Source organism: Ascaphus truei, chromosome 4, assembly GCF_040206685.1.
Source record: "Ascaphus truei isolate aAscTru1 chromosome 4, aAscTru1.hap1, whole genome shotgun sequence".
NCBI classification, from domain to species: Eukaryota; Metazoa; Chordata; class Amphibia; order Anura; family Ascaphidae; genus Ascaphus; species Ascaphus truei.
Window position 1 is genome coordinate 415,727,662 of NC_134486.1, and position 25,686 is coordinate 415,753,347.

The following is a 25,686-nucleotide window of genomic DNA, read 5'->3' on the forward strand; positions in this document are numbered from 1 at the left end:
GCACCTCAGAGGAATAGCCAACTACATCCTACCGGTAGAACAAGGCGCCAAGATCTTGCTGCTGCTCGGTAGGGACATCATGAGGGTACATAAAGTCCGTAAACAGCATAACGGACCCCACAACGCGCCATACGCCCAAAGACTTGACCTAGGATGGGTGATAGTGGGCAACGCGTGCACTGACAAAGAGCACGGACAAGACTATGTTGACGCCCGCAGAACGGTGGTAACAGAATGTGGACACACCTCTCTCTGAACCATGTCTTGGCCATCTCCAAGTGACAGAAGGGCCAAGTGAAGAGAAAAGACAAGGTCATACCCCTGAGATCAACAAAAACATCCTCACATCGGTGGGATGTGACAATGGCGTAGGATGCTTAGCGGTTCCGATAACCAAGGATGACGAGTCGACTCCACTGAAGGAAGAAAGTAACCTCCCAAAGGTGACCGACAAAGGGATCGTCCAAAAGACAATAAACACTCGGACGATCCTCTCGCGAGCAATGGCACGGCTAGGACGTACAGTCGTTCCTCTCCACAGAGTATCCAGCGATCAAGCAGCCAGCTGTCACGGCTGACATAACTGCAAAAGATTGCGCCCTACAGGTGAAGCCACAGTGTCAAAAGGACTGTTCGTTCACACACGTAAGAGGAGACAGTTGCAGAGACATTTCCCAAAAGGATTTACAAGGACAAAAGAGACTGTTCTTTGTCATGTCCAGGGAGAGAACAACCTCCTGAGGGCAGTCAACAAAGTACGTGGAGATGTTCTCGTGCAAGAGAAACGCACCGATGACCTACGGTGCACAGCGTTCCAGACAACAAGGGTCGACGACAAGCAAACACCATCGAGGGAAGATAGAGGATTCCCGAGGTTAACAACCAAGGAGCTCTCCAAAGACGGACCAGGCAGTTGGGTGAACCCGCTACCATTCCGTTCACCAAGAAGGCGCTTCCCAAACAATGGAGAACATGCCATCTCTAGGTTCACTTCGCACCTCTGCGACCTACAAAGGGAACCAGAGACCAAAAACAACTTTGTGGCCTTCATCCAGAAGATATTCCTTACCGGCCACGCAAAGCCAGCACCTCTAATGAAGGAAGGTGAAGAATGCTGGTACCTCCAATCATCTGGGGCCTACCACCTTCAGGAACCCGATCAAATCCGGGTAGTGTTCAGCCCCAGCGCTCAGCTCCAGGGAGTCTCCCTGAACGACGCCCTCTTTACTGGACTAGATTCGACAACCAGTCTTCCAGGAGTGTTGTTCTGCTTCCGCAAGGAGCCAAAAGCCATCTCCTGCCAAACACCAGGTGATAGAGCGACAGGCTACCACTGTCACGGTTGTGCTCGCCACAAACTCGGGTCGGACCGCGTGGCTGAGGTAGGGTTGTAAAAGCACCGACCTTAAACCTCGCAGGCTGATCCGGATTGCGCAGTTCATAGTCGTACGTAGCAAGATCAGGAGAGGAGAAGACAGCATCGTCGTTGGGCAAGCCAAGGTCAGGACAGGAGACATCAGGGTAAACGTTGTTCAAGCAGGAGTTCGGCAACAGGTAGTCAGGGGGGCCCCGTTTCAGCTTATGAGCGCGGGGTATGACTCTGCGCGTGCGGCGACCATGACCCATGGTACTGGTCTCAGGAGGTGGTAGGCAGACCAGAGTAGCACACCGCCTAGCTGCACGGTTAAACCAGTGCGACGGCGAAAGAGTCCTGAGCGGGCTAGGGAATCCTCTGTCGCAGCGCAGGAACCAGGACACGGCCTCTCTAGATTAGGGAAAGAGTAGGCCCCAGGAACCAGGAAGCTGTAGATACACAGGGAAACCTCCGCTTCAGTGCAGGAATCCAGGAGACTGAAGGACGCAGGGGCGAAACCTCCGCTTCAGTGCAGGAATCCAGGAGGCTGAAGGACGCAGGGACGAAACCTCTGCTTCAGCACAGGAGAACAGGAAGCTGACGGACGCAGGGACGAAACCTCTGCTTCAGCACAGGAGAACAGGAAGCTGAAGGACGCAAGGGAAACCTCCGCTTCAGCACAAGAGAACAAGCAAGAGCTTGTGGCAGAACAGTTGGTGACATCCGGTAAGGGCTATGCTCGGCAAGGAGCATTATGGGGAAGCAGTACTTAAAGGCCAGCGGGCCAATCCCCAGCGGGGGTGTGAAGGTACTGCTCCAATGAGTGAATGCAAGTCTAGGTTGCAATGATAGGCTGCACAGCTGTAGTAGATACCAGAGGGAGTGTGTATAGCTTTGGTGAGTGAATCCAGGCTACAGCAAACATCAGGAGAGCTGTTCCAGAACTGCACCGGTCTGCAAGGTAAGGCAACCAGTAAACCGCGGAGAGGATTCCTGACAGTATCCCCCCCTTCACGTGAGACCTCCGGGCGAACATGAGCACTCATAGAGTTGGAGGGCCGGGAATTGTTGCTGAACCGTCTAGGATTGGGGTTAGAGTCGTGGTCCAGAGACTCGTGGTTAGTCCTTAGTGTACCCCCACCCCCCGGTGAGAACTGCGGCCAGACAGGGCCATCCATGGGTCTTGGGGACATTGAGTTGTTCCTAAAATTCCTTAGGTGGAAAGGACGTCCGTAAACGAGCAGTTCTTTGGTGAGTACAGTTCTACGATATGAGATAGATGGAAGAAACATCCTTGGTACATGGCTCGCCTCGCAAAATGTCTTGGAAATCCAGGGCTGTGAAGAACCAGCGAGTTCCAGAGCAGAAACGGCAGAAGAACCCCTACAGGAAGCCCAGTCTTTAATAAATGAACCGGACTCTAGGATCAGTGGCCCTGATAGTTGATCGAATACACCAGGAGGAACCTTGTAACCGAAAAAGTCTTGGCTGACCACTGCATGTTGGAATTTGCGAGGAGTTTTTCCTCTAGAAGGCTCCCAGGTAATGGTTAGTAAGGGTATAGGCTGGTTGGAAGCTTCTCCTGGTAATGGTATGGAAGGTGACAAGGCAAGCAGTAAACCAGGCATAGGGACCGAAATCTTGGGATACGTACAGAGTATTTCCAACTGAGAGGAAATAACAGGGGCAACCGAAAATTCTGAGGGACAAAACCATGGTTTAGCAGGAGCAGAGAAGCAAACAACAGTAGAGCTCTCCAATACTGGGAAATCTTCATTGGAAGATAGTATTGTCAGTGAATCAGGAATAGACCTTGGAATTTTCATATCAGGAGCTTGAGAAAAAGGCAGAGCCAGGGTAGTGGTGGGAGGGAAGCTAACATCAGAAGCTGAAGTCTGTACCTCAGTGACAGGGCCCTGAGAATCAACAAGCAGCAAGTATGAACTATGAAAACTCTTAATGACAGGCACCTTAGGAGTACAGGGAGTCTTTTCCGAAACTGCAATGGCCCTAACCCCAGGGGTACCTAACCTGACAAAAACAGGAATAGGTGTGTTTTCTAGTGCAAAATCTCTGATCCCAGGACTCCTAACCGATAGTGAGGGTGTCTGGGTTTGATTAGAGAAAAAATCAGATGTATAGATAAGTGACTTAGAAACAATTACTGAGGTTCTAGATTTGCTGGACATGTGAGAAAAATACCCTTTAAGACAGGAGCTTTAATTTCTTCCCAGAGTAACCCCATGTTTGCTGGGGCATATTTAGACACAGTACTGAGGGACTGGGTTTCAGCAAAGGCAGGACAGCTAAATAGCTCAGATTTAAACCCCAAGACTTGTAATATATGCATTATAACCTCAGACAGTACTAAGGGAGTGACTACAGATATGCTGAACCCTGAAGGATTAGCCTGGACAGAGAAATCAGGGGGACCCCCAGCCAGGATAACCATTGTAGGAAGAGATTCAGGATCTGAAGGAGAATCATTACCTCTCAGAGTCTCAGGGCCAGTAAGATACAATTCAGCGAGAGGGGAAACAGTGTGCAGGCTTCTTACTAGTATATATGAAAAAGCGTCACTTTTGAGAGAAAGCCGTGTGTCAGCAAACATTCCTGGGAACACAACATGAACCCCAGGAGAGACATACAGACTACTGTATGCTTTTAATCCTAAGCTTAGAGAGGAGGAGAACACAGACAGTACATGGGGGTTAAACCTAACTGTACTGGTCTCTGAAGTAGGTATTTGGTAAGGATTGTCTGGGAAACCAGAAATGACTGCAGATTCCACAATGTGGGGACTATGCGCTGAAGCAGGGACCACCGCTCTCTGGGCGACAGGCTGGTTCAGTGAAATACCTGGGAGGAGGAACTCTGCGACCAAGCTTAGGGAAAAACCTGACTCCTGAATACATTTTACAGGAACCAGAACTTTAGCTGAAGTCTCCGGAGGCGAGACTGCGGAAACTTGAGCTGAAGCAGGGGATTTATAGCAAAGAATTTCTAAGGAATCCGTAAGGTTAGGGGAGTCCTTCAATGCAACCTCTGCTGTCTGACTTGTGGACTCACTCTCTGAGGCTAAAACGAAGGCATTAACTTGGAGGCAGCAAGAATTTACAGGGGTTAATTCAGACCATACCTGAGAGTAGAACATAGGGAGACTTCTCTCTGAATTGGGGAAGACAAGGGATTTCTCCTCTGGAGCTAGAGCTGTGACCATGGCTGACAGAGAACAGGGATTTACCAAAGGAAACTCAGAGAGCTGCCCCACAGGGGTTAATACAGAATTGACCCTGGGAACAGAACTTAGGGATTCTTTCTCTGACGGGGAAGCCTCACAGGCCTGATTGGCTGGGGTTACAATAGACATATCATTGGAATCAGGGAACCCGGGCAAACAATCAGGGCTAGGGACCGTGGTAGTTACTACGTTGGGGAGCAATGCTAGTGGGACAGTTTTGTCATTTCCTGGAGAGGGAGGTATGTCCCCAGGTTTAGCGACAGGACTGGCAGCAGAGCGGGACCGCCAAGCGTCAGCGCAGCTGGCGAGGAAGGAATCCTGTTCTCTTATGCAAATGTCCAATGTTATGGAAAGTATACAGAGTATTTTTTGTGAGTGAGTCAACATGAGGAGAGGGTCCTCTGGTACTACGTGAATGTCCAATGATAAGGCCAGGGCATGGAGTGTATTACAGGCGTTGCCCAGTTTCACAGGGTGCACATTATCCCAGGATAAAGGGGAATCAGGGAAGTAAACACTAGCGGCCAGAAGCTGTTTTAAGTCCTTGAGGCAGTAAGCCTGCCTAATGAGATCCTTACGGCATTTTTTTTGCAAAGGGGTTAAACCTTCAAACATAAACGGATCTTCCATCCGAGGTAGTATTTCGCATAGGTACTGGGACTGGTCTGCAGGCCGGGACAGGAGTTCAGACAGAAACTTACCAACCCTCACCACAGGACGGTCCGAGTTTGTGGGGCCGAGCATACTGTCACGGTTGTGCTCGCCACAAACTCGGGTCGGACCGCGTGGCTGAGGTAGGGTTGTAAAAGCACCGACCTTAAACCTCGCAGGCTGATCCGGATTGCGCAGTTCATAGTCGTACGTAGCAAGATCAGGAGAGGAGAAGACAGCATCGTCGTTGGGCAAGCCAAGGTCAGGACAGGAGACATCAGGGTAAACGTTATTCAAGCAGGAGTTCGGCAACAGGTAGTCAGGGGGGCCCCGTTTCAGCTTATGAGCGCGGGGTATGACTCTGCGCGTGCGGCGACCATGACCCATGGTACTGGTCTCAGGAGGTGGTAGGCAGACCAGAGTAGCACACCGCCTAGCTGCACGGTTAAACCAGTGCGACGGCACAAGAGTCCTGAGCGGGCTAGGGAATCCTCTGTCGCAGCGCAGGAACCAGGACACGGCCTCTCTAGATTAGGGAAAGAGTAGGCCCCAGGAACCAGGAAGCTGTAGATACACAGGGAAACCTCCGCTTCAGTGCAGGAATCCAGGAGACTGAAGGACGCAGGGGCGAAACCTCCGCTTCAGTGCAGGAATCCAGGAGGCTGAAGGACGCAGGGACGAAACCTCTGCTTCAGCACAGGAGAACAGGAAGCTGACGGACGCAGGGACGAAACCTCTGCTTCAGCACAGGAGAACAGGAAGCTGAAGGACGCAAGGGAAACCTCCGCTTCAGCACAAGAGAACAAGCAAGAGCTTGTGGCAGAACAGTTGGTGACATCCGGTAAGGGCTATGCTCGGCAAGGAGCATTATGGGGAAGCAGTACTTAAAGGCCAGCGGGCCAATACCCAGCGGGGGTGTGAAGGTACTGCTCCAATGAGTGAATGCAAGTCTAGGTTGCAATGATAGGCTGCACAGCTGCAGTAGATACCAGAGGGAGTGTGTATAGCTTTGGTGAGTGAATCCAGGCTACAGCAAACATCAGGAGAGCTGTTCCAGAACTGCACCGGTCTGCAAGGTAAGGCAACCAGTAAACCGCGGAGCGGATTCCTGACAACCACGACTGGCATACCTACAAGGGGATGCACTCTGTGGGTAAAACTACAGAGACAAAAAGACTGTTCTCTCACAAGGCTAAAAGGAAACAGTGCCAGAGACTTTTACACAAAGACATTGTGGTGCAACCAGCAAACCTGGAGCTGTGCATCCACCCTGCATCCTTTGCCAAAGAACCTTGCCCAAGGGACCTTGATACCAGTGATACCGGCCGGTGTCACATCGCTATGTGGACATGGACTCTTGCGTTGTTTGAGAATGTGATGTTATCTTTGTTATGCATTGCACATATGTTCCACATATTCCAGTTATATAGTGGTATCTCCAGATACCAGACGGGGAGTGTCATGGAACAAGGATCACATTTCTGCCGACCCCCCTTCTGCTTGTCAGCTCCTTAAGTTCAGCTGCAGGCATTTGTTCCACATACACACACGTGCCTGTGTGATGTATCAATATGTTGCCCTTTCTGCCTGTGAGCAGGCAGCCAGTGAGTTGCTACAGCAACCTCTGAGCTACTTCTCAGTATGGGCTAGTCTGCCCCCCCCTCCTGTTTGTTCTAAGATAGTCTGTCCCAAGACTATTCCCTTTACCCACACTGCCCCTCACTTCCTTTTCCACCATGACCTCTGGATGAGTGAGCACTCTGCTGTAAACTCCTGTACTGGTAGGATTATCTTTTTCACCTGCCTTTAACTACCAAACACCCACAGAAAGACATTATCCCAACACCTACATCTCTACACAAGTATCTGTTTTTTACCTGCTTTCCACAAATAAAGTAAAGAAAAGAAACAGACTTGTTGTGCTTGGAAAAGAAGGCAGAGTTGACACTATCTGGGCTAAATCATCCTACATATGACCCTGGCTTTCAGAATAGTGAGAGAGTCCCACAGGTAAGGAGGGGCAGTGAGGGAAAAAGGTTTAAGGTGAGAGAGAGCAGTAGAGGTGAAAGGAGAGGAGACCGCTCTGGGTAGAGTGCAGCAGACGATCAGGGGCGTAGCCATGTCTGGTAACCAGGTGAGAATGTTTCCTCTCTGTATGTGATATCTGAAAGAAGGGGGCAGACCCAGTAATTGTGCCTCACACACAGGTTGTCCATCACAGCTCTGTGACAAACATACCTTCTCTCTGCTAACTCTGCATGGAGATAAATCCCATGGCTTAGTCTCCAGCTGCACCATAGGTTTGGAGTAAGTATGCACGTCCGCAGTAACCACTGCTTTCTTGGGTGGCCATTGTTTGATAGGAATGTTATCGCTGGGGGCGAGTTTTCCTGCTCAGTGACCAGTGATTGTCCCCCCGCAGGAGGAGCAAGAGAAGGTGCGAGCGCAGAAGGAGGAGGTTCTAAATCACATGAATGACGTGCTGGACAACGAGCTGAAATGCACCATCTGCTCAGAACATTTAATCAAGGTAACACCGGAGACCAACGTTCTCCCGCACCGTCCTCTCAGCGGTCACGTGGGATGTATAGTTTTCTGTGTGTGAATCCCATTACCATGGCGTTCTTTACTGAGACACAAAGGAGCGATTTGCCTATTCTTCCTACCCAGCGTACCTGGTACAGACCACTTGGTCCTGTGGCATATTATTTCTTTATATCCCAAGGGCATAGAGATCCAGCGCCACAGGAGAAGATGTCATCTGTGACGGGTTCCCTTCCATAGCAGGGAAAGTAGTGCACAGCTAGGAGAGGCGAATGACCCATCTAGTGCCTCCTTCCACAAAATGGCACGGTAACTTAGGGACAGAAGGCATCTGTGAGTCAGTCCCATCCTATCCGCGTAACGCCATCCAGCGTGGGCCTTCCCTCTGCTGCAGCACTGCCGTGATGTCTTGTGCAGGCCGCTTCCTAGTTCAGAGGTTCATGTTTCCTTTCCTAAATCTATATGCACCTGTACTGTGCCAGCCACATATGCAGAGATATTATAGGTGGCAATACAGGAAAAGAATGTGGCACAAGTATTTCTTTAATCGCTTTGGAAAGACTGACTGGTTTGGAAAGGAGACGACCTTATCTTATACTATATTAGTGAAAGCACTGTATGCCTGCCTGCCTGCCTGCTGGATGTCCGGTGTCCCTAGGGGAAATCTCATTGGTCCCTTGGGCCGCCCCCGCACACCTCTCATTGGCCTGAGGCGGAGTGACGGCCCAAAGGACACACAGGGACACAAACACACACACAGGGACACAAACACACACACAGGGACACACACTCACACACACTCACACACTCACACACACACAGGGACACACACACACACACACAGTAGGGGGGGGGGGTGTACATTAGCAGCATTGTATAACCCGGGGGGGGGGGGGGGGGGCTCACATACCCGCCGGAGCCTCCGCCTCTTCCTCCCCGAAATCAGCCTCCACACCCGCGCGCACGTCCTCCTCTCCCCGTGTCTCCCGCGCTTTCAAATACCCCCCCCCCCCCCCGGCGCCGCTACAGTGAGCGGAGGAGCGAGTGCCCGGGACACAGCGGGGGAGCGGCCACAACAAGCTGCCTCCCGCCTCAGTTCCACGTGGGAGCGGCCGGACGGGTGAGGGAGCGGCCTTCACCCACCCCTCACCCCCCTTCAAATCACCTCCCCTCCACCCCCCCCCCCCGGCGCCGCTACAGTCAGCGGAGCGAGCGAGCGCCCGGGACACAGCGGGGGAGCGGCCACAACAAGCTGCCTCCCGCCTCAGATCCACATGGGAGCGGCCGGACGGGTGAGGGAGCTGCCGGACGGGTGAGTGAGCGGCCGGACGGGTGAGGGAGCGGCCTTCACCTCCCCTCACCCCCCTTCACCTCCCCTCACTCCACTTCCCTTCCACCTCCCTCCACCCCCCCTTCACCTCCCCTCCCCCCCCCTTCACCTCCACCCCCCTTCACCTCCCCTTCACCCCCCCCACCTCCCCTTCACCCCCCACCTCCCCTTCACCCCCCACCTCCCCTTCACCCCCCCACCCCCCCTTCACCTCCCCTCCACCCCCCCTTCACCTCCCCTCCACCCCCCCTTCACCCCCCCTTCACCTCCACTCCCCTCACCTCCCCTCCACCCCCACCCTTCACCTCCCCTCCACCCCCACCTTCACCCCCCTTCACCTTCCCTTCACTCCCCCCTTACAACCTCCCACCACCTCCTCACCACCTCCACCCCCCTTCCCACCTCCCCCACCCCCCTTCCCAACTCCCCACCACCTCCCCCCCCTTCCCCCCACCCCCCCCCCTTCCCACCACCTCCCCCCCACCCCCTCCCCTTCCCACCACCTCCCCCCCACCTCCCCTTCCCCCCCACCCCCCTCCTTCCCACCACCTCCCCCCCACCCCCCCCCTTCCCACCACCTCCCCCCCCACCCCGCCCCCTTCCCTGAGGCGGAGTCACGGGCCAAAGGACACACAGGGACACAGACACACACACACACACGTAGACACACACACACGTAGACACACACACACACACAGACGTAGACACACACACACACACGTATACACACACACACGTATACACAAACACACACACGTAGACACAAACACACACACGTAGACACACACACACGTATACACACACACACACACACACGTACACACACACACGTAAACACATGCACGTACACACACACACGTAAACACACGCACGTAGACACACACACACGTACACGTAGACACACACACACGTAGACACACACACATATGTACACGTAGACACGTAGACACGTACACACACACACACACACGTACACGTACACACACACACACACATGTACACGTAGACACGTACACATGTACACGTATACTCACACACATGTACACGTACACACACACATGGAGACATACACACACACACATGGAGACATACACACACACACATGGAGACATACACACACACACATGTACACATACACACACACGTATACACTCACACACGTATACACACAGGTATATATACACATAATGTATACACACACACACACATGTATACACACACATGTATACACACACATGTATATACACACACACATGTATACACACACACACATGTATACACACACACATGTATACACACACACACGTGTATACACACACGTGTATACACACACACACGTGTATACACACACACATGTGTATACACACACACATGTGTATACACACACATGTGTACACACACATGTGTACACACACACATGTGTACACACACACACATGTGTACACACACACACATGTGTACACACACACATGTGTATACACACACATGTATATACACACACATGTATATACACACACACACATGTATACACACATACACATGTATACACACACACATGTATACACACACACACACACTTATACACACACACACATACAATGTATACACACAAACATGTATACACACACACAAACATGTATACACACACACGTATACACACACACAATATATACATACACACAATGTATACACACACATGTGTATACACACACGTGTATACACACACACACATGTGTATACACACACACGTGTATACACACACACACGTGTATACACACACGTGTATACACACACACACACACGTGTATACACACACACACGTGTATACACACACATGTGTATACACACACATACGTGTATACACACACACGTGTATACACACACACGTACACATACACACACACACACACACACATGTATACACACACACACATACAATGTATACACACAAACATGTATACACACACACACCCCAGCACCACCACATCAGCACACCGGTATCCCATGCCCCCCCAGCACACTGGCATTCTCGCCTCCCCACCATTCCCAGCCCCCATCAACACCATCAGCACCCACACATCGCCACCTTTGCACCTCCCCCATCGGCACACCCACATCCGCACCCCCACATCAGCACCAAACCCTCCCAAATCAGCACACCAATACAATCACCATCAGTACAGCCACAGCAGCACTACCACCGCACATGGGCCGCGTGGACCACTCCCCACCCAAATGCCACACCCACACCACAAACATCCCGGGCAACGCCGGGGCTCTCAGCTAGTCTACTATATATTTCTGAAAGTGTCCTATGTGTCCGGGTCTGTATGTGTCTCCCTGTGTCCCTCCCTGTGTCCCTAGCGGCAATCTCATTGGCTCCCTTGGCCCGCCCCCGCACACCTCTCATTGGCCGGACACACACATAAACTCACACTGAGACACACAAAGATACACACACACTGAGACACACACACACACACACACACACACACACACACACACACACACACACACACACACACTGAGATACACAGACAGGACACAGATAGACAGACAGGACACACACACACACACACACCCTCCCCCCCCCCCCTCTGTCCGTCCGTCCCCCCGTCCCCATCACGTGCGCCGCCCTGCACCGGCTCCAGACGGAGGGGAAGCGGGGCCCTCCAACCACAGCTGCTCCCTTACCTCCCCGGCGCTACCTCCCCCTCAGGTAAGGCACAGCACTGCCAGTAACTCTCCTATTTCAGGCGCGGAGCCTCACGCCTCAGGCCCACACAGGCCCCACATAGTAACACACAGGGCGCTTCCTGCCGCCGCCTGCACGCCTCACTCAGCCGGGCGGCACATCGGGGGAAAGCGGGCGCAGGGGGAGCGCGAGTCACGAGGTACGGGGGGGGGCGAGTCACGAGGTACGGGGGGGGCGAGTCACGGGGAACGGGGGGGGGGGGGCGAGCCGCAAATCACGGGGAACGGGGGGGGGGGGGGGCGAGCCGCGAGTCACGAGTCACGGGTAACGGGGGGGGGGGTGAGCCCCCTTTCCCCCCCCCACTCCCCTTTCCCCCCCCCCACTCCCCTTTCCCCCCCCCCCACTCCCCTTCCCCCCCCCACTCCCCTTCCCCCCCACTCCCCTTTCCCCCCCCCCACTCCCCTTTCCCCCCCCCCCCACTCCCCTTCCCCCCCCCACTCCCCTTTCCCCCCCCCACTCCCCTTTCCCCCCCCCCCCCCACTCCCCCTTCCCCCCCCCACTCCCCCTCCCCCCCCCCACTCCCCCTTCCCCCACCACTCCCCTTTCCCCCCCCCACTCCCCCTTCCCCCACCACTCCCCTTCCCCCCCCCCACTCCCCTTTCCCCCCCCCCCACTCCCCTTTCCCCCCCCACTCCCCTTTCTCCCCCCCCACTCCCCTTTCCCCCCCCACTCCCCTTTCTCCCCTCCCACTCCCCTTTCTCACCCCCCCCGCTCCCCTTTCTCCCCCCCCCGCTCCCCTTTCTCCCCCCCCCCGCTCCCCTTTCTCCCCCCCGCTCCCCTTTCTCCCCCCCCGCTCCCCTTTCTCCCCCCCCCCCGCTCCCCTTTCTCCCTCCCCCGCTCCCCTTTCTCCCTCCCCCGCTCCCCTTTCTCCCCCCCCCGCTCCCCTTTCTCCCACCCCGCTCCCCTTTCTCCCCCCGCTCCCCTTCCCCCCCCCCGCTCCCCTTTTCCCCCCCCGCTCCCCTTTTCCCCCCCGCTCCCCTTTCCTCCCCCCCCCCGCTCCCCTTTTCCCCCCCGCTCCCCTTTTCCCCCCCGCTCCCCTTTTCCCCCCCGCTCCCCTTTTCCCCCCCGCTCCCCTTTCCCCCCCCCCGCTCCCCTTTTCCCCCCCGCTCCCCTTTTCCCCCCCGCTCCCCTTTTCCCCCCGCCCTCCGCTCCCTTTTCCCCCCGCCCTTCGCTCCCTTTTCCCCCCCGCCCTCCGCTCCCCTTTCCCCCCGCCCTCCGCTCCCCTTTCCCCCCGCCCTCCGCTCCCCTTTCCCCCCGCCCTCCGCTCCCCTTTCCCCCCGCTCCACTTTCCCCCCGCCAACATCACTGACCCACCGCCTCACACCCTAGCAGGACCCCCACTCACAGACAGCACTCACAACCCACACGCCACCCGCCGCCTCACACCCTAGCAGGACCCCCACTCACAGACAGCACTCACAACCCACGCGCCACCCGCCGCCTCACACCCTAGCAGGACCCCCACTCACAGACAGCACTCACAAGCAACGCGCCACCCGCCGCCTCACACCCTAGCAGGACACACGCCTCACATTTTTACATCTGTTATGTCACCAAAATATACATTGTACTGTGGTGTGTTTACAATAAACCATTTTTATACAACATCGTATTACATTTTATTCCATCTTTCTTTTCAACATTATTATCCAACCTTTACAACAAATAGTCACCTATTGTTCCACGATTTATAAATAATACTACCTATTACGCATTTACATCCCGGGCAACGCCGGGTCTCTCAGCTAGTTGTTTATAAACAAGACCATCAGATTTATGCCCATCCTCTCTTGTACCAGGAAGGGCACAGGATAAGGGAGGGCAGTAACACGCCCCTCCCGTTTGTGCACCGCTGGTCTAGTGATATAACAAAGCTGGAGGAGATGGGCGGCCATGATAAATTTGGTGACGGGCTCAGTTTTTAGGAACAAATTCCATCATTTTAAGTTCAGATAACGGGGAAATACTAGAGAGATGAATACGGACGCCCCGCCTTTGAAGAATAAGTGTGCCGGGCGTACATGTAATGAGCGGCTTTGCTAATCTCTCCCTCTCCCTCTCTCTTTCTCCTCATCTCTCCTTCTCCTGCTTCTTCTCCTCCTTCTACTTCTTCTCCTTCTCCTCCCTCTCTGCTTGGCGTATACTGAGTGTGAGAGAGTCCCACAGGTAAGGAGGGGCAGTGAGGGGAAAAGGTTTAACGTGAGAGAGAGCAGTAGAGGTGAAAGGAGAGTTGACCGCTCTGGGTAGAGTGCAGGAGACGATCGGGGGCGTAGCCATGTTTGGTAACCAGGTGAGATAGAGAAATTGCAAAAGCGCTCCAGTGCCAGGAAAGACAAAATGTGGTATAGCCAAAACCACTTCATCCAAAGGTAATAGTAATGAGTAATGATATTGATGGTAATATATAATGACCAAATGGGTACTATCCTCCTGAAGACAGGTGGTAGGTGGTGCAAGCCCACCCACAATCAGTCTCATTGGCAGGTTCCCCTGAATAAGCAAGTACTCACATATCCTTGGAGTGGTTGACAGGCTGCGCTGCTTCCAATGATGATATAACCAGAAGTAAAACGATGAACGGAGCGCACAAGCCAAATGGAGCAGGAAGGACCCAGAGTCAGAAATCACATTAAAGTGCCCTTTTATTCGTTTTTGACTCTGGGTCCTTCCTGCTCCATTTGGCTTGTGCGCTCTGTTCATCGTTTAACTTCTGGTAACCAGGTGAGCATGTTTCCTCTCTGTATGTGATATCTGAAAGAAGGGGGCAGACCCAGTAATTGAGCCTCACACACAGGTTGTACATCACAGCTCTGTGACAAACATACCTTCTCTCTGCTAAGGGCTGGGACCCGGGGCGGCCGCACGAGCGTTCCCCACCAGCAGGGGAATCCTCCCGAGCCGATCCTAGTCCCCCCTCGCTGTACAGCTCACCACACGCTGTGACGCGTCAGCCGCCAGGGGATTCAAGAGAATTGTAATCCCAAGTACCGACGCGTCACGTGGTGTGGCTGTGAACCAATGAGGAGGGGAGGCTTCGGGGAGCAGGGGGAGGAGAGTGTGGGGGGAAAGCAGCGATTTTAAATAAACTCTGCAGCACCAAGGAAGTCCCCCCTGCTCCCTCCCACAGACTCTCTCCTCTTGGGGGGGGGTCTCCCTTCCGATCCCCTGGGCTCCGATTCACCCCCACCCACCCCCATGTGTATTTGTGAGTGCGTGAGTGCCTGTCTGTGTGTGTGAGCGGCTGAGGGGCTGAACAGTTGAGGGGCTGAGGGGCGGTGCCGCTCCCTCACGTCATGGCCGCGCCCCCCGACCCGTTTGTCCACGCCTCCCCCCCCCCCCCCGCTCGCTAAAATGTTCCCTTTGGACCGGAAAAAGCCCCAAGTGCCTCTCCACGCGCCGCCTGTCTGCAGTGTGGGCACGTGGTCTGAGGCAGCGGGGCCTTAGCCTAACTCTGCATGGAGATAAATCCCATGGCTTAGTCTCCAGCTGCACCATAGGTTTGGAGTAAGTATGCACGTCCGCAGTAACCACTGCTTTCTTGGGTGGCCATTGTTTGATAGGAATGTTATCGCTGGGGGCGAGTTTTCCTGCTCAGTGACCGGTGATTGTCCCCCCGCAGGAGGAGCAGGAGAAGGTGCGAGCGCAGAAGGAGGAGGTTCTAAATCACATGAATGACGTGCTGGACAACGAGCTGAAATGCACCATTTGCTCAGAACATTTAATCGAGGTAACACCGGAGACCAACGTTCTCCCGCACCGTCCTCTCAGCGGTCACGTGGGATGTATAGTTTTCTGTGTGTGAATCCCATTACCATGGCGTTCTTTACTGAGACACAAAGGAGCGATTAGCCCATTCTTCCTGCCCAGCGTACCTGGTACAGACCACTTGGTCCTGTGGCATATTATTTCTTTATATCCCATGGGCATAGAGACCCAGAGAAGCCACGTCACATCCAGCGCCACAGGAGAAGATGTCATCTGTGACGGGTTCCCTTCCATAGCAGGGAAAGTAGTGCACAGCTAGGAGAGGCGAATGACCCATCTAGTGCCTCCTACCACAAAATGGCACGGTAACTTAGGGACAGAAGGCATCTGTGAGTCAGTCCCATCCTATCCGCGTAACGATATCCAGCGTGGGCCTTCCCTCTGCTGCAGCACTGCCGTGATGTCTTGTGCAGGCCGCTTCCTAGTTCAGAGGTTCATGTTTCCTTTCCTACATCTATATGCACCTGTACTGTGCCAGCCACATATGCAGAGATATTATAGGTGGCAATACAGGAAAAGAATGTGGCACAAGTATTTCTTTAATCGCTTTGGAAAGACTGACTGGTTTGGAAAGGAGACGACCTTATTGTTTATAAATAAGACCATCAGATTTATGCCCATCCTCTCTTGTACCAGGAAGGGCACAGGATAAGGGAGGGCAGTAACACGCGCCCCCTCTCCCCCTTACCTTGTCGCCGGCTTCAAATGACGCCACGGGGTCATGTGATGTCGCGTCGCCCGGAGACAAGGTAAAGGAACTTGGACACCTCGCGCAGACGCCGGCATTTAATTTGATATGCTTTGGGGAAGAGTGCCGGGCCTCCACCCTCCCCCCAGAAAATCTTGCACGCCCCCCCCGTTTGTGCACCGCTGGTCTAGTGATATCACAAAGCTGGAGGAGATTGGCGGCCATGTTAAATTTGGTGATGGGCTCAGTTTTTAGGAACAAATTCCATCATTTTAAGTTCAGATAACGGGGAAATACTAGAGAGATGAATACGGACGCCCCGCCTTTGAAGAATAAGTGTGCCGGGCGCACATGTAATGAGCTCCCTCTCCCTCTCTCCTTCTCTCTCTCTCCCTCTCTCCTCCTTCTCTCTCTCCTCTCTCTCTCCTCTCTTCTCTCTCTCTTTAATCTCTCTCTCTCTCTCTCTCTCTCTCTCTCTCTCTCTCTCTCTCTCTCTCTCAGGCTGTGACGCTGAACTGCGCCCACAGCTTCTGCTCCTACTGCATCCAGGTGTGGAAGAAGCGTAAGGAGAAGTGTCCCATGTGCCGTCAGGAGATCCGATCCCAGACCCGCTCTCTGGTTCTGGACAACTGCATCGACAGCATGGTGAACAAGCTGAGCCCGGAGATGAAGGCGCGGCGGGAGTCCCTGATTGTCGAGCGGAAAGGTGAGGTGGCTGAGTAGGGCATGCTAGGCTGGCAGACAGTTACCCTCCCACCCCCCAAGATATTGAAGCTCAGAAAGGGGCATGGGGGGGGGGGGGGGTATGAACCCCTTAGCTGCCAGAGATTCAGCACTATGTTCCTGAGCACAGGGAACGCAATGAATCCCTTGGCAAACAGAAATGTGCTCACGGGGTATGTTATAATGCACAGGAACAGAACAGTGCTAGTTGGGTGCAGCAAACTCGCCGCCGTGGATTTGATGGTGATGTGTAATTATGAAGCAAAAGACGAAAGCTGCACAGCTGGGCCAGTTTATTCAGCCACTGCCTCCCACCCTCCAAAGGGACAGCACCATCCTTTAATGCAGGGGCTCTCCAGTCCTCAAGACCCCCCAAAACCATTCTGGGGTTCAGGATATCGCTGCTTCAGCACAGGTGGCTCAGTTTGTGCTGAAGCAGGGATATCCTGAAAACCAGAACGGTTTGGGGGGTCTTGAGGACTGCAGTTGAGAATCCCTGCTTTTAATGGCAAAACAAAATTACACAGAGAGGGGAAGAAACACAGAAAACATTAAGGAACGTGAATAAAATACAAATCTGTATTTAAAACTGCATGGATGGGCGAATGCAGCCGGACCTCGCGGGACGTCCCGCTCAATACCTGCACGGTGACTTGATATGGTACCACTGCCTGAGGTCTCATTTCAGGGCAGCCTCGTTGCCCCATACTGGGGTCTGCGTAGTACATAAAACTATATAGGATGCTGATGAGATTAGAAAATAATTCTAGATATAGATGATAAGAAACACTCTAGTAATATATAAAATATTTGTTTGGCTCCAATTCAGCTAGCGCTCCTGCCCTTTCGAATAACAGAATAGCCAAAATATTAACTGTTATAAAATAGAACACTTTGATAAAATAAACACATTTGCATAGAAATCCTTATAATCTGACTCTCCGAGTGTCTCTCCTTCGATGGAATCCAGTCCAAACAATATATGGGTAATGCTGCTTGAAAATTATTTTTTCTCAATCAGTTTTTTTTTATCCATTTATAATAAAGATTTTTTAATCCCTATTATATACACTGGCGACACACTTTATTCGAGCTTGGCTAGTCCCACGAATTCGGGTATACCCGGGTGTATTGAGGTTTGTGACTGTTTTCTGCCCGAGTGCATTGAGTTATTTTCCAAGCAGGGATTGAAGCATTTTATTCCCGCTGGCTGCAATACTGCACAGTATATATATATATACTGCATTACAATTCATGAATTTATGCCATCTGGTAGACACGCGAAGCATTGCAGCCTATTAAATCCTAATCATTATCATTTAACAGATCAGCCGCCCATCAGCCAGGCATGAACCCAGGCTGGGAAGGCAAACGCAACGGGGCTTGTCAGAGGTGAGGAGCGGCGCATTCCAGGTATCTGCCAGGTACATACCGGGTATTTGCTCGAATAAAGTGTGTCGGTGCAGTACTAAATATAGCCATATATAGCTAAATATAGCCATCTAGATATCATGCAGTAACATCAAGCACCATTTGGATATGTTGGAAACAACAGCCATGATTGGCAATTAGCCAATTTAGTTTTTATTGGTGGTAAAGGAATTCATTACCAATGTATAAATACAACACAGCACCCTTGCAGTTACAGAGCCCCTGACGAAGAGGACCGTTTTTCATTTCACTAAACCCAACATACTGCACTCTGCTGGTCAAACGTCTGTGTCTTCCCCCTGCATTTCCCGTGAAAATGGCCATGCGGCGACGCCTCATTGCCATGACGAGACGCTACATGGCGCCCCGTTGGCATGGCATCAGATGCCGGGAGAGACGCTGAAGTTGGACACATGGATGCAGACGCATTCTGGGAAATAACATGAAAATGTGCACACAATGTGTCACCTTTTGCCTGGAATATCCATTCACATGGAGCTCATATAAGCAAATGCATCGCTGTTCACACAGCTTTTAAACACAGCATGGGACTAGCAAAGCAAGTCAAACCACTCACATACATGTTTCAACCTTAATGGGTCTCATCAGTGTGAGGTTGGTTGTGACGGTAGCTTTGTGACAGGCTATAATAATACACCACCAAAAATATAACTGGGTTGAACTGGACGAGGCTTAGATATGATAAAATATAATGTATTCCTTGAAAAAGGTGAACACAACAAGATATACAAATAACAAACAAAATATAGCACTTACTTAAAGGTTAGGACAAGAAAAGCCATCAGGGTACAGGATGGGCCATTTCTTCCATAATTCAGGTTCAGATGTAGACATCACAGCAATACATGAATATCATCAAGACCATACATGAAGACCCTTGAGTCAGGGCTGACATAAACAATCAGGACAGTTAGCTTTTGATCACAGGGCCATGCTAATTTCTTCAGGATGCCCTTCCTGCCCTATTTAGCATAGCAGATGGAGTCTACATTTTTCAGAGCAGATCCAAACTCTCAATACACTTTAATACCTATACATATGAAAATATCCAGTTCTGGTAGGTCCAGCGGGTCCAAACTTTCCAGACCTTAATGCCGGAAGTGGTACACTATAGGGTCCAAGTTTCAGCCCGCTGCGACCTTCGGAACCGGAGTTATACAAATACCACATAAACCGTTTCATATTTTATTATAAAAATCTCTGCTAAAAAGAAATCTCAGCTTTTCACTAAATCCCCATTGAAAACAACGGGCTCCGCCGCCATGGGTTTCAATGGAGCAACTCCGCCATAATAGTCATTGGAATTTCCCGCCATAGACTTTCAATGGAGAAACCGCCGCCATTGAAGTCTATGAGAAAATCCACAAATCTTTACATTCGTCCACCCTCCGTCTGAGAGGGCTGGGAAGGGGCATGCATTAAAGCCGGAACCTTGGCTACATGCCACCCAAATCCCATCCCTTTGGTCATTCCAGAACCGGAGATATGGACTTACATTTTTCAGCATTTTACACTTAGTCGTTTTTACGCCACGCGGCTTTTCCCCATTGGAATCAATGGCCGACGCCACCATAGACAATGCATGGCGCACGCCACCATTAGATTCAATGGTGCGACCCTTCTCCGCTTGACCCTTTACGGGGGTCCCTCATTCCCGGACCCGTTGGGGGTCGTGTCTGGGAGTCCCTAGGGGCTAGGGGCAAAAAGAATTTTATTTCCAGGGGCCCTAGAACTTAAGATTCCCACGCCAATTGTCTTTGAACTTGACCAAAGTGATTAAACTCTTTTCAAAGACATTGTATCCGCCTTTGCGGTCTGCGGTTTGGATGGCTGCCAACCTGTTCCTCGAGACCGGCATCGAGGAATCTCCATTGAAGTCAATGAGTCCATTGACTTACAATGGGAAACCGCCACTCCTCCTCTCGGACGCCACCTGCTGGTCGTCGCTGGAAAACAGGTCCAAAACCGCTACTTCTGCCATTAGAAAGCATGGAGGCTCAATGGCGACCTATGGACGGCTGCAAAATGGAGCCTGAAAAGGCGGGAAAAGGGAACAAAGGGCTATAATCACTAAATAACATTAACCCCTTCCCTCCCGCATCAACCCTAGTGTATGTGTGCGTGCCAACACCAGGATAACACAATACAGTTACACAGGGGAATAAACAGTTGGATATTTAAGCAAGGTAAAAAACACATTACTCGACCTCAGTCCAGTTAACCCCTTGCTTCCCAGGTGAGAGTAGAGGGTGGCCAAATAGGGTGTAACCCCTTTAATCCCGGGCCAAACCCTCTCTATCATGACATTGGTTTATACTTGCTTTGCAATATTTCTAGGCTGGGTAGGTTTACTATACATTTTAAGTTATGGTGGGTGAAAAAGGCAACAGAAACGTCCACCGTTATCATATAGCCAATAAAGAATATAATGGATATTCCAGGCAAAAGGTGACACATTGTGTGCTCATTTGCATGTCATTTCCCAGAATCCCTTGCTGCAGTGGGAGCACTGTATGCTGGGAATAATGGTTGAAAGGCAGGGGTGCAGACCTGCCCAAGACATGTGAATGTGCTCACAAGATTATATATATATATTCGTATTGATTTTAACATTTAATTTTGAATTGAATAAAGCACTATCACATTAACTCATACAGCTCAACCCCGTTATTGTGCGGTCCTCGGGGGCCACCCCATCCGACTGCGCTAATTTTTTTTTTATAGGAGAAGGAGCGGCTCTGTGAGTAAAGACACTGACTGACACTGAGATTGTTGCATAATTGGAGTCTGGTTCAATTCCCAGTGTTGCCTGGTTTATGGGTTTAATTCCCAGTGTTGCCTGGTTTATGGGTTTAATTCCCAGTGTTGCCTGGTTTATGGGTTTAATTCCCAGTGTTGGCTCCTTGTGACCTTGGGCAAGTCACTTTATCTCCCTGTGCCTCAGGCACCAAAAACATAGATTGTAAGCTCCACGTTCCCAGCGTTAGTGTTCGGCCGCAGCGCTGGGAGCAGTCGGGGTCCCAGCGTTAGTGTGCGGCCGCAGCGTTGGGAGCAGTCGGGGTCCCAGCGTTAGTGTTCGGCCGCAGCGTTGGGAACAGTCGGGGTCCCAGCGTTAGTGTTCGGCCGCAGCGTTGGGAGCAGTCGGGGTCCCAGTGTTAGTGTTCGGCCGCAGAGCTGGGAACAGTCGGGGTCCCAGCGTTAGTGTTCGGCCGCAGCGTTGGGAACAGTCGGGGTCCCAGCGTTAGTGTTCGGCCGCAGCGTTGGGAACAGTCGGGGTCCCAGCGTTAGTGTTCGGCCGCAGCGTTGGGAACAGTCGGGGTCCCAGCGTTAGTGTTCGGCCGCAGCGCTGGGAACAGTCGGGGTCCCAGCGTTAGTGTTCGGCCGCAGCGTTAGGGAACAGTCGGGGTCCCAGCGTTAGTGTTCGGCCGCAGCGTTAGGGAACAGTCGGGGTCCCAGCGTTAGTGTTCGGCCGCAGCGTTGGGAACAGTCGGGGTCCCAGCGTTAGTGTTCGGCCGCAGCGTTGGGAACAGTCGGGGTCCCAGCGTTAGTGTTCGGCCGCAGCGCTGGGAGCAGTCGGGGTCCCAGCGTTAGTGTTCGGCCGCAGCGCTGGGAGCAGTCGGGGTCCCAGCGTTAGTGTTCGGACGCAGCGTTGGGAGCAGTCGGGGTCCCAGCGTTAGTGTTCGACCGCAGCGTTGGGAGCAGTCGGGGTCCCAGCGTTAGTGTTCGGCCGCAGCGTTTGGAGCAGTCGGGGTCCCAGCGTTAGTGTTCGGCCGCAGCGTTGGGAACAGTCGGGGTCCCAGCGTTAGTGTTCGGCCGCAGCGTTGGGAACAGTCGGGGTCCCAGCGTTAGTGTTCGGCCGCAGCGGTGGGAACAGTCGGGGTCCCAGCGTTAGTGTTCGGCCGCAGCGTTGGGAGCAGTCGGGGTCCCAGCGTTAGTGTTCGGCCGCAGCGGTGGGAACAGTCGGGGTCCCAGCGTTAGTGTTCGGCCGCAGCGTTGGGAACAGTCGGGGTCCCAGCGTTAGTGTTCGGCCGCAGCGTTGGGAGCAGTCGGGGTCCCAGCGTTAGTGTTCGGCCGCAGCGGTGGGAACAGTCGGGGTCCCAGCGTTAGTGTTCGGCCGCAGCGTTGGGAACAGTCGGGGTCCCAGCGTTAGTGTTCGGCCGCAGCGGTGGGAACAGTCGGGGTCCCAGCGTTAGTGTTCGGCCGCAGCGGTGGGAACAGTCGGGGTCCCAGCGTTAGTGTTCGGCCGCAGCGCTGGGAACAGTCGGGGTCCCAGCGTTAGTGTTCGGCCGCAGCGCTGGGAACAGTCGGGGTCCCAGCGTTAGTGTTCGGCCGCAGCGGTGGGAACAGTCGGGGTCCCAGCGTTAGTGTTCGGCCGCAGCGGTGGGAACAGTCGGGGTCCCAGCGTTAATGTTTCAGCCGCAGCGTTGGGAGCAGTCGGGGTCCCAGCGTTAGTGTTCGGCCGCAGCGTTGGGAGCAGTCGGGGTCCCAGCGTTAGTGTTCGGCCGCAGCGTTGGGAACAGTCGGGGTCCCAGCGTTAGTGTTCGGCCGCAGCGTTGGGAGCAGTCGGGGTCCCAGCGTTAGTGTTCGGCCGCAGCGTTGGCGCAGCTCCATGGCTTTTCTGGACCTTATACTATTGATTGACCAAGAACTAAATATTGTTACTGATACCCATTTTGTATCAGTATCGGGTAAGAAGTCTGTCCATGCCAGGAGCGACCTTCCTAACAAACGGTTAAATAACGTCCCATGGGACAATTCCATCGCATTAGGAGAAACTGCTCCAGAGAGAGCGACTTTCTCATACAATCCCAGGGAAATCAGATAGGGGACACAGCCTGACACGCATTGAGGATTCCCTGTGCAAAGTTCAAGCCTTGAATAGATCTTCCCTTCTTGCCAAATCTAGGGCCAAAAGAACCGTTGGTTCAAAATACCATTATTTGAGGGGATTTCACAATAGGGGTTACAGAGGAGCGGGGGGGGGGGGGTTACTGGGAGGGGTTACAGAGGGGAGCGGTGGGGGTTACAGAGGGGAGCGGTGGGGGTTACAGAGGAGCGGGGGGGGTTACTGGGAGGGGTTACAGAGGGGAGCGGTGGGGGTTACAGAGGGGAGCGGTGGGGGTTACAGAGGGGAGCGGGGGGGTTACTGGGAGGGGTTACGGAGGGGAGCGGGGGGGGTGTTACAGAGGGGAGCGGGGGGGGGGGGTTTACAGAGAGGAGCGGGGTTTACAGAGGAAAGCGGGGGGTTTACAGAGTTGAGCGGGGCTTACAGAGGAGAGCGAGGGGATACTGAGAGGAGGGGTAACAGAGGGGAGAGGGGGGGTTACAGAGGGGAGCGGGGGGTTTACAGAGGGGAACGGGGCTTACAGAGGAGAGCGGGGGGATACTGAGAGGAGGGGTTACAGAGGGGAGCGGGGGGTTTACAGAGGGGAGCGGAGCTTACAGAGGAGAGCGGGGGGATACTGAGAGGAGGGGTTACAGGGGGGAGAGGGGGGGTTACAGAGGGGAGCGGAGTATAAAGAGGGGAGGGGGGGTTACAGAGGGGAGCGTAGTATAAAGAGGGGAAGGGGGATTACAGAGGGGAGGGGGGATACAGAGAGGGGGGGTTACTGAGCGGAGCGGGGGATACAGAGGGGAGAGGGTTACAGAGGGGAGCGGAGTATAAAGAGGAGGGGGGGTTACAGAGGGGAGCGGAGTACAGAGAGGGGGGGTTAGTGAGTGGAGCGGGGGATACAGAGAGGAGCGGGGGTGCAAAGAGAGAGGAGAAACAGAAAAACTACATAGCGCAGTATTGCAGGAAATGCGTGTGCACTAAACAATGCGCTAACCTCCAATAGTTCTACTCACAATGCAGTGGTGGACTCCAGCATATCACCAATCCGTGGCACTGTGGTTAATGATGTGGCGAGTGGTCTTTAGGATGCGGGTATCTCAGGGGAGAGAGGGGGAAACAAACACTAGCGCAGACGTCTCCGCAACATAAAAACATTTATAACACAATAAAATCCCTGCACATTCAAAGCTCACAAGAGGTAAGTTCTTTAAGGCATTAAAAGAATAATCGGGGCCTCCCGCGTGCAGGGTGAGTCGCGATCTTAGCGCTTCGCTCTGACGCAGCCCGGCGCCGGGGAAAATCGATATACTTGTGTTCACTAACCGTGTTTTTTTTTTTCACCTTTAACCCCTGTAGACATGCGTCAAGCAGAAGAAGTGATCCCCGTGACCTCGGACAGCGACAGCATCTCCTTCCCCCTGGAGGTCGTCTTCATCCCCAGCGGCAGCTTCCATTTTGGGATGGAGTACGGGGAACGGCGACTGCTGTCCGGAGTTTGACGGCGAGCGGTACCTCGAGTCCGACGAAGACGAGGACGACAACTTTTTTTTCTCTTCTGAACAGCAGGGGGGAGGGGTTAGGGGGGGCTCAACTTCCATTTTCCCATTCTAGGAAAGCCTTGTAAAGAGGGGGGCGTCTCTCCCAAGTCTGTAACCCCCATCCGGCTCCAAAGCGGGGTTCACGTTTTCCACACCTGTAAAAAAAAAAAAAAAAAAGAACCAACCTGTGACTGAAGCCGCGTGACCGTTGTCTACTGTTTGCGAAGGTGGTTGATAGATATATTTGTGTTTTTCGGCACTGCTATTATTTATTTTCGCCGTCTCGCGCACCGTTTGGCAGACTCCGGGACATCTCCTCTCCAAGGAGGGGCCGATTTTACTTTGCCAGCGGTAAAAAAAGGGGGCTCATGGTGCAACCCCAGTTTCACCGGAGGGGAACTGCGAATGTCACCGACCAGGCGCTTTCGGCAACGACATTTAGATTATTTGTATTTTTTTTTGCCTTTTTTTGTTTTAGTTCTTTTTCTTTACAGCGATGATGATAAAAATCCGCCTGTTTTGTATATTTTTATGGTTCCTTCTTAGCTGCATGCAGAAGATGCGCGGTCCCCATACAGCAGGGGAGGCTAAGCCCAGTCATCAAGGGCCACCAACAGGTCAGGGGTTAGGGATATCCCTGCTTCAGCACAGGAGAAGACTGAGCCACTGATTGAGCCACCTGTGCTGAAGCAGGGATATCCCCAATACCTTACCTGTTGGTGGCCCTTGCCGACTGGGCTTGGCCTCCCATTGTAGATCCTTCCCTTGACTTTCTACAAGTAATCGGCGGCAGCGTACAGCTCCTCCGTGC

General features: G+C 53.1%; 1 protein-coding gene across 1 annotated transcript in view; it reads left to right on the forward strand.

The window, feature by feature from the left end:
- The window catches only part of RNF8 (ring finger protein 8), a 77,431-nt gene extending 52,032 nt beyond the window's left edge, over window positions 1–25,399 (forward strand). The window contains exons 10-13 of the mRNA XM_075595110.1: window positions 7,669–7,776; window positions 15,495–15,602; window positions 16,830–17,034; window positions 24,694–25,399. Coding sequence (XP_075451225.1) covers window positions 7,669–7,776; window positions 15,495–15,602; window positions 16,830–17,034; window positions 24,694–24,836 — 564 coding nt within the window. The 3' untranslated portion in view covers window positions 24,837–25,399. The remainder of the gene's footprint in view (window positions 1–7,668; window positions 7,777–15,494; window positions 15,603–16,829; window positions 17,035–24,693) is intronic.
- The last annotated feature ends 287 nt before the right edge of the window (window positions 25,400–25,686 follow it).